Source organism: Phragmites australis, chromosome 3 (genome assembly GCF_958298935.1).
Source record: "Phragmites australis chromosome 3, lpPhrAust1.1, whole genome shotgun sequence".
In the NCBI taxonomy this organism is placed as follows: Eukaryota; Viridiplantae; Streptophyta; class Magnoliopsida; order Poales; family Poaceae; genus Phragmites; species Phragmites australis.
Window position 1 is genome coordinate 36,639,853 of NC_084923.1, and position 12,582 is coordinate 36,652,434.

Consider the following 12,582-nt stretch of genomic DNA (forward strand, 5'->3'; position numbering starts at 1 on the left):
TCTGAAATTGTTAGGGTGTACGGTCTTTGGAGTCTTTTCTTTCTATTCTTAAAGATAAACTTTTTTTGATTATGAGATATCCTGGGTACCTGCAGGCGGTTTCCACGCGTCTAGGGATTTCTTTCCCGGAGATAAAAATATACTCTGAGAAAGATGAAAAATCATGAGGTATTCAAATATGATAATTATATACTAGTTGGGTTTAGATCGGATGGGGCTCTACCACTTACATATTTTGAGGAAAGACCCTCCAGTCCCACTACATTGGGTGCTTCGACCCTTCTTCTCCAACCCATTGCTCTCTCTTGTCTCTCTCTAACACCTTCCGGCGTGCATGTGGGCAGCGCCGACAAGAGGTCAGCAATTGAGAAATTAAAGTATCATGGATGTGCTTGCAGATTACATCAAATTAAATATTCTGGAAAAAAAGGGTGTGCTTTCAGTTTCAGCAAGTCGATTTGACCATTCTGAAAATTGTCAAAGCCCAAGAGAATTACAAACATACAAAGTCTTTTTTGACTAATAAAACTAGAGATAAACACATATCTCATACGTAATCGTATTGTGTATGTAGTCGGATCACAATAGAACTCCTAGGCAGCCATCGTATACATCAAATTCGCCAACACCTAAAGTACGAAATACTAGCAAGTGCTTGCACGCACGGGCGGTGACGCCGCCAGACGATCGTGATCCGGAGGCCACGCCGACGTGCGCACATTCGGCTGACCTCCTCGAGATCGTTGCGAGCTCGATCAAACAAGATTCCGAGTACGGCCACGTCCTGCTCACCGCTGCGGATGGCATCGGCTGCTCTTTTCTTCTCCTCGCCGCGGATTTTACCAGGTTCCGCATCCTCACCTACGATGTTCGCACGGCGACGGCAGGGTTGATCGACCTCCCAACGGAGGGCTTGCCCCAGCTACTGCATCGGGATTAATCTCCACCTGGCATCGTCGCCGAAAGGGAGGCCGAGCTTGGTCGTCATGGACAAGCTCACGATACCCGTTTGGCTGCTACCTGGCAGCGCCGGTTGGGCACTGCACGCTGTGATCGACACGGAGACGGCTGTACGGTCTGTGGCAGGGAAATACGGTGAATTTCCGACAAAAACTTGTCATCACCTAAATGGACATCTGTTTCGTATCTATGATCGCAACATACGTGGAAGATCATAATGAATAGGCTTTGAATCTCAAAAAGACTGCTCGTACTTTCTGAGAGATAGATGCATAATCGCACCTGGCCACGGCTAGCTGAGCAGGACTGGAACACAAAACAGCATTTAAATTATGAAACCCGGCAAAGGAGGCAACCAAGATATACAATCGAAGCAAGGAATCGGCACCCAGGACGGTTGAAAATGTTCAAGCTCTACACGTCATCCAGATTCGACAGGCTATGCTTTTTTATCATAGATCAAACTTGTTTGTAGTTACAGAGTACAATAGCTGTACCCCAGCTAGAATTAGCAAGCTTATATGTGAGGTACAAGAAATGGTTAATCTTTCGGTTTACCAAAGGCAAGTAAATTGTTTATACTTCACAGTTCGTACGGGACGCTCCAAATTCATATATGTATACTAATTACTAAGTTTGATTACTGAAAATAGCTAATATCATGTAACTTGACACAACAGCAAGAAGTTCCTTACAGCGATTTGCAGAGCACCTGAGGCGTCGAGAGAAGAATGAATCCTTCACAGGAAAGGATCTTCTTGACTCTAAATAGATTTGCCGAGCATACAACCAAAATCCAACAATTACATCAAAACAAAAATATTGATCTATTAAGCACTGTTATAATACACAGAGTTACAACTGTATAAGCAGAAACATAAGTTCCTCAAAGCTGGAATTTTCTGCAGCAACATAAGGAGAAGATATGTTGCTTCAGTTCTCAAGTAGAGGAACCAAATGACTCATAGCTATGCCTGCATATCTCGTCATCAATATGCCAAATTTTGGTGCTAGACCGACTAATCCAGAGGACTTTCAAGGTCTGGTCTTTGGTCCATCGTCTTTGCCATTGCACCATCAGGGAAAGCATCCGGATAAGTGGCCGCTAGCCTCGCTTTCATCCCTCTACAATTAGGGCGTAAGACGAAAGTTTGCTTAGCTGGAAATCTATTTTCTAATTAAAATTTTGAATGGGCACTAGGGGATAAGAGAGACCAAGCACATGGAGACAGTGGCACCAGAAATTTAATAGGGAGATGGAAACAGTCAAACATCAGTTGATAATTTCGAAAAATGGCATAGGGACACTACCTTAGCTTTGTGAAAATATGGTCAAGATCAGCCTTCATGGACTTGAGAAGGCGGGTTTTACTGGCAAAATCACTAGACACCTCTGCAAAGCATTGCTCGGAATACTCATTAAAATGTGTAAGAACAGCATTGCCATCTTGCAATCGCCCCAGTCTGCAATCAAAATAGCAATGATCATTACTGGAAAATGGAAAGTAAGACAAAAGACAACTTTTTCTGCAACTTCCACTGCCAAACAGAAGATATGCATCACTTTTTTGAACGAAGGTTATGCATCACTTCAGCCGTTAGTTTTGCTCATACGTCTAACAACATAGTACAGGACATCCCGCATGTTTCAGTAACTGAATTTCTCTCAGTATAAGAGTGATAAATATTTTATCAACAACACATACAAATGTATAATTTTTAAGAAACATTATAGTGGTTAGAATCTTAAGAGAAAGGGGGAAGATATGCTGGCTTTGCATCACAGCATGGACTAACCGAGATGACCAGCATTTGCTGTGTAATAGCAACGACAGAATTTCAAGGTGGAGACTAATCTACAGGATGACAAATGATTTGAAGTGTCTCCATCTCCTATGTCAGCTCACTGAATTGAGGTAGGCCAGTCAGTATAAATTAGAGCATAGTCCATGAAAAGGGGGAACTACAATGCATCACAAGTCTATGTCGAAAAATAGACAAGATTTATGATTCGGTTTTTTTGAGTAATATCAGTAGCTGTAGGGAATCGAGAACATCCTAAAAGGAGGTGTGAATTAGGATACTTAAAAACTATTGGCTCCAAAACTTTCACAAGATAAGCCTATATCAATTTCTATCTAAATATACTCTAAACTTATCTAATGTGTCTACTCTACCGCTTAAGAGAATTGCAAGGTAAATTGCAAGTAAGTAAATGCGGAAACGTAAATAAAGTAGAGAGACAAACTCGGCACGAGGGATTTTTATCCCGTGGTATCGGTGGCACACAAGCCACCCCTAGTTCACGTTAGAGCTCCACAAAGGATATGCTCCCAGTCGCTAAGTCTCTTCCGATCACGGCTCTTGAGATACCAAGTCTCCAAAACAAGGCCTTAAGCACGATGAGCCATCAAACCATCAAGGCGAGGTCTCACCACTAACCTCTCTTCCGGTCACTTGTACCCCGTCTTCACTTCGGAGCTTTAGTTACAAAGACAAGAGCATCCGCGTTCCCGCACAATCCTCTTGTCGCTGCTCTACACCAAGTCGGAGGGTCAACAAGTTACCGGCGAGTCACAAAGACTCCAAGGTGTCGGCGTACCTCTTGGTACACGTTTGGATCACTCCTTGATCCGCACTCTAGGTTGCAGCACCTAGCAGCTCTTCTCTCTAGGCCTATAAGCACTAATCATTTACTAATAGTGTGCTTAATCGCCTTAGATGAACACTTTATACTCTTGAATGGCTTGGATGTCTTCTTAGGTGTACAAGGGTTTCTCTGGACTCCAGCAACTCCAAATGAATGAGTGGAGGGGCATTTATAACCTCAACCCCGCAGACCAGCTGTTATCCTAACGGCTCAAATATTCTGTGAACACCGGATCATCCGGTGTTAACAGAGGTACAAGCACCGGATCATCCGGTGTGTACATTTTCAGAAACTAGCCGTTAGAACTCAACTTAGAGTTCTTCTGAACACCAGATACTTCAGTGTATACATCATCTTCATCACCGGATTATCCGGTGAGTTATCCTAAGCCAAATCGTGCCAAGCTTCTTCTCTGCACAAAATACTCTGGTGTGCATTGTCTTCATCACAAGACCTTCCTGTGTGTAGAATTTCTTCTTTTCTGGGTTTTGCACACACTCTGTTAAATGCTCCGGTGAAGCCTCCGGTGTGCTATCCATCTCATCACCGGATCATCAAATGCCTTATAATCCATTTCCTCCGAAAATACGAAGCTTCTGTTAAATAGTCCGATGTACATCTCTTCTGATCGCCAGACCTTCCGGTGAGTACAATCCACTCTGACTCCTTCTGACAGAATTGCTCCGACGTGTACACTCTTTATCACCGGATATCTGGTGAGGCAAACTGCCTTTAGACATAATACTCCGGTGAGTACAATTCTTTCAGTGCCAGACCTTCCGATGAGAACAATTTCTCTGAGAGTTTCTCCAATTCAATCAACTTTGTCCCGACTGCGGTGGCTTCTTGATGTATTGCATCCCTGAGACCTACTAACATATATTCTTGACAAACTTGTTAGTCCCATTAACTATATTGTCATTAATCACTAAAATCACAATCATAGACTAATAGGGTCATTTTCGCTACAGCAACATCCTATGTCAAAAAAATGAACAAAATTTTTGATTCAAATTTACACAATGGTCAAACTTGTAACTTGTAAGCACCTATGATTTGCCATTATAGTAATCATGAATATCCTATGTAGCAATATCTCTAGTTAATGAATAACCAGGGAAACACAAAAACCATGTTCTACCTACATGAAGACTAAGCAAGATTAGAATCCTTAACCAAGTACTTTTGTACCAGCCATTGTGTTCCGTAAGTTTCGTAGAGTCATTGAACATAGTCAATTACCCACCTATCCCACTAATAACATGGGCAACTAATCATACAGCTATATCAAGGAAATCAGATCAAGAACAATGATGGCATGGATAAGGATGGATAAGGTAATTCAAGCTCTGTAATGCTCATATGTGGAACAGAATTGTGCACCCAAAATTCATTCGCAATAGATAACCAGCAAGTACATATACTAGTAGAAAATGTTGTCTTCAAAAGCAGCAAGTGATTCTTCATTCCTCGCAAAAGTAGGTCAGATTTTTATCGCAAGAGGAAAATTGGTACATGGTTACAGCATTTAGTTATGTACATATGGGGATTGCCCATATTAAAAACAAGTTTTAAAAACTACCAAACCTGTTGGAATTCCAGACTGTTTGAGGCTTTGAGCCAATAGGCTGTATTGGTGAGTACTGATTAGTGATTACTGAGTGGCAGTCTACAGAAAGAATATTTTGCACCCCAACAAATTGGAACCTAAGTTTTCTTCAGCTACAACCACTTCTAACCATATCCAGTCCCCAAACAAAATTTGTAGACCACTTGGCCTTCTCTTCAAGTATAATAGCAGAAATTTTCAATATAAAATTTTCAAAAATGTTAATTTCTAAACAGTTAATGCCCCAGCTGCCCTTTTAGGTTGATTAGATCTCAAGCAAAACCTTCACAAGATATCAAAGTTTCAAGCATGGCTAAGGTGGATGCCGAGCAGTGGCGGAGCTAGAGGGGTGCCTAGGCACACCCAAATTTCAGAAAGTTAAACAGGAATTAGTTCTTCATTTTACTTTGGGCCAACTCTCAGCAACCCATTTGAAAAGTCCAAGGCCAACATGCCACATACACTAGGGAAGCCCCTCAGAAACCTAACACAGTAAAGCGCCTATTGTGCCCTGGCAGCAGCAAGCAGCCATCCACGACCACGAGCTGACGAGCACAGCGCGGCCACCGCGTAGGCGTGGGCGCATGGCACTCAGCGGTCAGCGGCAGCGAATCGACGACGTGGCCGCATGGGTGTGGGCGAGCAATCCGTGCGCTGAGTGCGAGCAGCAGTCAAGCAAGCTGCAAGGATCCAGTATCCTGTGAGGTGATTTAGCTCTCAATTTCTCACAAATTGTTTCATTGTGCTTCCAATTTTAATTTGAAACCACTTAGGAATTGCAGTTTTTTTGTTACCCTGTCAATTTGTGATTGTAAAGTTCAGATTTCAGAACGGGCTTTAAAGTATGAAGAGGAACATGGACATCCAATCTTTCTATGGGGATCGAAATAGGTGTTACCTTAGACTGGAATTGTGAGGGGAGAGCAGATCCGGGGAATAGACTTGATGTCAATATATTGAGCTGATACTCATGGGACAGTATCTATAGAATAATATGTTACTATACTGAGATAATATGTTACCATATATATTTAACACACACCCCCAAACTCAAGGTGGTATAGGAGGCTCAGAGACACTGAGTTTGAGTAGAAGCTGATGATGTGCTTGAGTTTGTGCTTTAGTGAAGAAGTCTGCAACTTGCAACTTTGATGGCACATACTGAAGAGTAATAGCGTTCTGATGACAAGGAGACCGAGTAAAAGAAACATCAACATCAATATACTTTGTGAGTTCATGCTTCATAGGATCATTTGCAATTTGTATAGCACCAATATTATTACATAGAAGAGGTGTGAGTGCTTCACAAGAGACACCAAAATCAGTCAACAACCAGCGAATCCATACAATCTCTGAAGTGGTAGTGGCAAGAACTCGAAGTTTTGCCTCTGTATTGGACCGTGATACAGCAATATGTTTCTTAGACTTCCATGTAAGAGGAGAAATATCAAGAAAAATACAATAACTAATGACAGAACGTCGATCCATCAGATCACTCACCCAAGTGGAGTCCGAGTAAGCATAAAGCTGAAACGGACTAGAACAGGCATAGAACAAACACTGTGATGATGTCCCCCTCAAGTAACATAATACCCGAAGCAAGTAACCAAAATGCACAGAAGTAGCACTCACAAACTGACTCAAAATATAAACTGCATGCGCAAAATCAGGTCTAGTAACAGTGAGATAGACAAGGCTACCCATAATATGACAATATTGAGAGAGGTCCTCAAGGGGTGTACCATCAGTAGGACGAAGTTGCAAATGAAACTCCATAGGTGTGGCAACTATCTGATTATCAGTAATGCTAGAGCTAGCCATAAGGTCCTAAGTGTATTTAGATTGAGAAAGATTGAAACCTTTTTTTAGAAGTCATAACTTTAATCCCCAAGAAGTAACTAATAAGACCTAAATCAGACATCTAAAACTGCTCACTAAGTTGCTGAGGAGCAAATGTCTAATCATAATCACAACCCTTGGTCTGCTAAAAACCTCTAGCAACAAGACGAGCTTTGTATCTCTCAACAGAACCATCTGATATTGTCTTAATGTTAAATACCCACTTACATGTGATAGGAACTGCATGAGATGGTAAGGGAACAAGATCCCAAGTACCTTAACGATCAAGTGCAGCAAGCTCATCAGACATAACAGACTGTCACTCAGGAATACTAGAAGCCTCCTGATAAGTATATGGCTCCTCAGCTACAACTGCACTCGTACCAGGAAAACCCAATATGTCAGGAACCTCAATAATAGCATGATCACGTAGATTATAACGAGGACCAGTAGGCAACTCATCAACAATATCATAATCAGTAAGGATAGGAGCATCATGATTGGACAAAGAGGTGGGATCAGACAGATGATCAGAAGAAACTGTGGTCCGACGAGTATAGATATGAATGATAGACGAAACATATGGTGGAGAAGCTAAATGCGGAGCAGAGATGACTGGAGTAGCGGAAACCGAATCAGAGGTGGGTGAAGATGGAACAGGGGCATGATCATCAGATGAAGGAGGAGGAAGACATATGAAGGAAGTGAACTCTGTGGGAGAGGATGTGAATTGAGTGGAGGGAGTATAGAAGAAGGGATGGTCCTCAACAAAAGTCACATCACGAGAAATACGCATACGACGAGAGGAGGGATCATAGCAATGATAGCCCTTATGCTCAAGACTATATCCAAGAAAGACACTCAATTGACTGGGCAGGCAGCTTAGTCTGCTCACAGAGTGCAAACAGGACATAGCAAGTATAGCCAAAACCCCGAAAATGATCATAGTTAAGAGTACCAAAAAGAGCCTCACCAGGCATTTGCCAGCCAACTTTGAAGACTGTTGCCGATTGATAAGATATACTGCTGTAGAAACAGCTTCTCGTCAGAAATAACACGAAACAAAAAATGCAATGAGGAGTGTGCATGCAGTTTTTATAAGATGGCGATGTTTGAGCATGAGAGCTGAGCAAGAGTGCCTTCAGAGGTGAGAAACTGACAAAAAACAGAGAAGAGATATTCTCCTCCAGAGTCAGAGCGCAATACTTTAATGGCGGTAGAGAACTGAGTATAAACCATATGAACAAAAGATTGATATATGGAGCACAACTGGGAGCGATGTTTTTGAAATAAATCCAAGTATATCGAGAATGATCATCAATAAAAATGACATAATAACTATGACAACCTTTTGAAAAAAAAGGTGAAGGACCCTATACATCGGAATGAATAAGATTAAAAGATTTTTAAGAATGAGAAAGACTACTAGAATATGGGAGTTAGGAGCTGTTTAACAAGCTTGCAACCCTTACAATGAAAAGTGGACTCAATGAATGTAAGACCTAAACAACCCTGACGGACCAAAGTAGACAAACGCGATCCACACAAGTGAGCAAGACGATGATGCCACTTGGCAAAAAATAAAGCAAAAGACGATGCAGCAGAGGACACAAGCAGTGGAGCTGGTGGAAGAAGGAAGACGCAAGGTGTCCAGAATGTAGAGGCCAGGAGACCCACTACGGCGACGGCCAACCCCAATCACACTCCCGCTTCATAGATCCTGAATAAAACAAGATGAGGTGTCAAATCCAACAAAACAGTTCTAGTCAGTGACTTGACCTACGGAGAGGAGATTCTTGGATAACTGAGGTACAAAAGAAACATCAGGTACAGAAAAACAAGTGAAAAGTGCACTCTGATGAGTGATATGAGAAGATGTACAATCAGCTGTCTGAATAGAACCTCCAGTAGCGATCGGCTTGCAAGCAACCAGCTGAGACTTATCAGATGTGACGTGGAAGTAAGCTCCTGAATCTAGAACCCAAGACTGAGAATCACTGTTAGGAGCAGCAGGAACAGATACAGAACCTCAGGAAGGAGCTGTATTACGAGCTCGAGTAGCACGGCGGGCACGGAACTCAGCCAACTTTTCTAGATAACGAGAGAAGCAATTCTCTGAACGATGACCAGTCTTTTTGCAATGCTCACAAAGAATATCCTCTGAGGAACTGTCTCTAGCTCTATTGGTCCTCTGGAAAGCTGCAAGTACACTGAGGTACTGACACTGGAGTATACGTAAGTGAATAAAGATGAGTCTCTTCAGCAATCAAAGCAGACAATACATCAGCAATGGATGGAGTAGTGGGGTTGTTGAGCAGTTGCATACGAATAGACTCAAATTCCAATTGTAGTCTATGACATAACTGATACATAAAGAACTTTTCAATAAACTTATTCTTCTGATCACAACAGCCTAAACACCCTCCAGTACACTGAGGGACCATAGAGAGCAACGGTCCCATCAAACGATCAAATGCAGTGTAGTACTCATCTATGGAGAGATCATTCTGCTGAAGGCCATCAAGTCCTATCATGATAGTATGCAAGAGGGCACCACTATTTTGAACATATCGATGCTGCAAATAATCCCACATCTCCTTAGCTATCTTGTGATGATCAAGACTCCTTCATACTAGTGACAATGGCACTCATAATCCTTTCATCATCATTTTGCCAGTTCTTGACTTCAACAATACCAAAACCATCTTTCGATTTATCAACAGGTGGAACATCAGTCAAGTAGTCAAGTGAGACGCCAGAGCATATCCTCTCAACACAGTTTTCACAGAAAAAACCCACTCTCGATAATTATGACCATCAAGCTTAATCGGGATAGCAATTGTACTTAGTTGTGACATATTAGGAGCAAATAGCAATAGTGGCAGCACAGTAACAACAAGCGAACAATACCGGTAGATGAACAGTGTCAGCACAGTAACAGGGCGACCTGATGAATACCTCCCTCGCAGAGCAGCAACAAATGAGAGAGGCCAAACAGTAGAAGCAATAGCTCTTCTGCCCCTATTCTCCGCACAACAACAGAGCAGATGGGAGCGATCCCCACCATAGATGGCGACCAGAGGTGCAACGACTCACGGTGGAGAGACCTGCTTGGCTCCGCGACAGGCAGAGGGACGGTGGCGACGCCAGACAGGCACGTGCGCGTCAGGCCGTCGCGACGGGCAGAGAGGCGCATGGGCAGAGACAGCTACGACAGGCGGAGTGACGCCGCCACGACGGCCGGACGCGCGGGACAGAGGCGGCTGCGAGGCACGGACGCGCGCGCCAGGCTGGATCTGCGAGGTGTGGACGCGACAGGTGAGGGCGACAAGTCGGATCCACGACAGAGACGACGGACAGGAGATCGACGACGTTGCCTGACGACAGGATGGATAAGAAGACGACAGGAACCGCGACAGGCGGCTCGCGCGTGGCGGCAACGGAGAAGCTTGACGGCGGCAGGCGATGGGGGAAAAAAGAATTGATTTTGGGATCGTAGTTAGTTCTAACCCTAACCCTGATCCTTGCTCTGATTCCATGTTACCTTAGACTAGAATTGTGAGGGAAGAGCACATCCGGGGAATAGATTTGATGTCAATATATAGAGCTGATACTCATGGGACAATATCTCCAGAATAATATGTTACCATACTGGGATGATATGTTACCATATATACTTAACAATGGGAAGTCAGCAAAGATTTGCGATGGAGAAACTAAAGCAGGGGGAACTCAGGAGGGAGGAGGAACTCAAGGAGGTACGCTTTGTGCACACCCAATGCTGATTTTCTAGCAACGCCACTGATGCCGAGATTCCATCGCAAAACAAGGCATAAGTCATAAGTATGACAGCAAGCACTGCAAGGACTGTGACATGAAAAAATGATAGCTAAAGTGCATGATTACTGGAGGGATGGCTCCTTAACAATACAAGAAGTTTTGGAAACAGAGGCTACTCCTGCATATCTACCTTGCTAATTTTATTCCTGGACTGGTTGAGGGGAGGCCCGGCAGTGAAGTGGGAATTGCAATCCAACAGACGCTGAATATTGGATCAGTAGAAAATGACACATGGCACAGGTGCGCAGGCAGGAGCAACTTTCAATAATTATTACCATTAACATGAGAGTCGAAATGGTGGTGTGTCCATATATGACAGTACTTAATAATTTTATAGAGCACCTGCAAGTGCATAGATAGTTAGCAGCACATAACTAAATGCAATCTTTTAGCTTTCTTTCTGTAATCTCTTGCACTCATTGGTCATCACAAGCAAATACCCAATTAGGAGGTGACAGGATAAGCTTCCTTCTGATAAACACAGTAACATAAGTGAAAGGGATATGGCAAGTTTCCATTCTCTGTAGATGAACTAGTTACTGTTTTAAGATCTATTTACCAGCTCAATAACCTCCATGACCAATACAAGTACAAAAGTATTACCAAAAAAATTGTGACGGTTCGTGTCGCGACTTAGAACAATTTAGTTTGTCTAAGTCATCAAGTTTGAATTTTTCATAACTACAAACATTTGCGATCCAAAAGACCAACAGGTTGCCCCCAATGACAGAGAAGAAAGTCTGAATTTACCTTGCACCAATAGAGCGCCACCTACCACGGCTTAAGCACCATACATCAATGCATGTGAAATTTCGATCACCACCTAGAAAACTCCAGCTCAAATTTGAACTTTTAGGCTTCCCGTCCAAGGGATAAGCGTAGGGTCCATACATGTTAAGTCACACATCAAATCACCAATCCTCACTTTGGAACTCTTTATGGGCGAAATTAGCAATGTCTCTAGGCTCTCTAACCCTAACCCTGAACCCTCATCAGTCATGCAAGCACCAAATTATAACCCCCCACCATTGATGCATGCACACAAGCAACGAACGTAGCCCCGAAACCAACTAAACCCGATCAGGAAAATACCAAGACATGGCAATCAGCAGGCTAGGCACAGCGACTGATGGATCGGAACAACTGAACTGAAAACAAGAACAGGGCTCGACGGGATCGGGGGGGAACGAAGGAAGGGGAGTGGTGGGACTCACATGAGGTGCTGCGTCTGCCTGATGGAGGCGACGTCCTCGGCGTCCACAAGTGACCTGAACTGCGCCGCCACCTCCTCCGCGGCGGTCTCCGTCGACTTCTCCATTGCTCACCTCCCCCGTCTCTCTGTTCGTTCCTCCCTTCAGCTGGGGCCGTCTGCTTGTAGGATTGCAGGCTCTCGTGGGCCTGCGAGGAGACTAAATCCCTACACACAAAGGGGGTGCAAGCTATTGGGCCAAAACGGATCGCAAATAGTTTGGGCTTAACACTTTTACTTATCTGGATGGGACTGTAGATTTCAGCCTGTTTTGTCAGCTAGCATTGTTCTGGTAAAGTGGCCCATCGAATCAGTTTGGTCAACCCATGGCTCTACTACACACACGCACAAAAAGAGACCTCTCAAAAAAAAAAAAAAAAGAAGAGAGAGAGAAAATGGTTTCAGGTTTACTCTCAAGAGCAACCACGATATGCT

General features: G+C 43.4%; 1 protein-coding gene across 2 annotated transcripts; it reads right to left on the minus strand.

The window, feature by feature from the left end:
* Nucleotides 1-1,763: 1,763 nt before the first annotated feature.
* LOC133912933 (kxDL motif-containing protein LO9-177) lies at nt 1,764-12,285 on the minus strand. 2 transcript variants are annotated; one of them, XR_009908927.1, is made up of 4 exons: nt 12,113-12,285; nt 2,272-2,424; nt 1,870-2,085; nt 1,764-1,834 (listed from the first exon to the last, which is right to left on the minus strand). XR_009908927.1 is itself a non-coding variant. In XM_062355917.1 (3 exons), the coding sequence occupies exons 1-3, from the start codon at nt 12,214-12,216 to the stop codon at nt 1,980-1,982; spliced, it is 363 nt and encodes a 120-aa protein (XP_062211901.1). In that variant the 5' UTR covers nt 12,217-12,285; the 3' UTR covers nt 1,764-1,979. The 2 variants fall into 2 exon arrangements, 1 of the variants encoding a protein (XP_062211901.1); XM_062355917.1 differs by having other exon boundaries at nt 1,764-2,085.
* Nucleotides 12,286-12,582: the final 297 nt, after the last annotated feature.

Excerpts from the sequence above, each read along its gene's own strand:
- LOC133912933 (XM_062355917.1), bottom strand. The coding sequence starts at position 12,216 with ATGGAGAAGTCGACGGAGACCGCCGCGGAGGAGGTGGCGGCGCAGTTC. Across the intron at positions 2,425-12,112 it reads AGGCAGACGCAGCACCTCAT|ACTGGGGCGATTGCAAGATG; the intron begins GTGAGTCCCACC and ends TTTTGATTGCAG. Across the intron at positions 2,086-2,271 it reads CATATTTTCACAAAGCTAAG|AGGGATGAAAGCGAGGCTAG; the intron begins GTAGTGTCCCTA and ends CCCTAATTGTAG.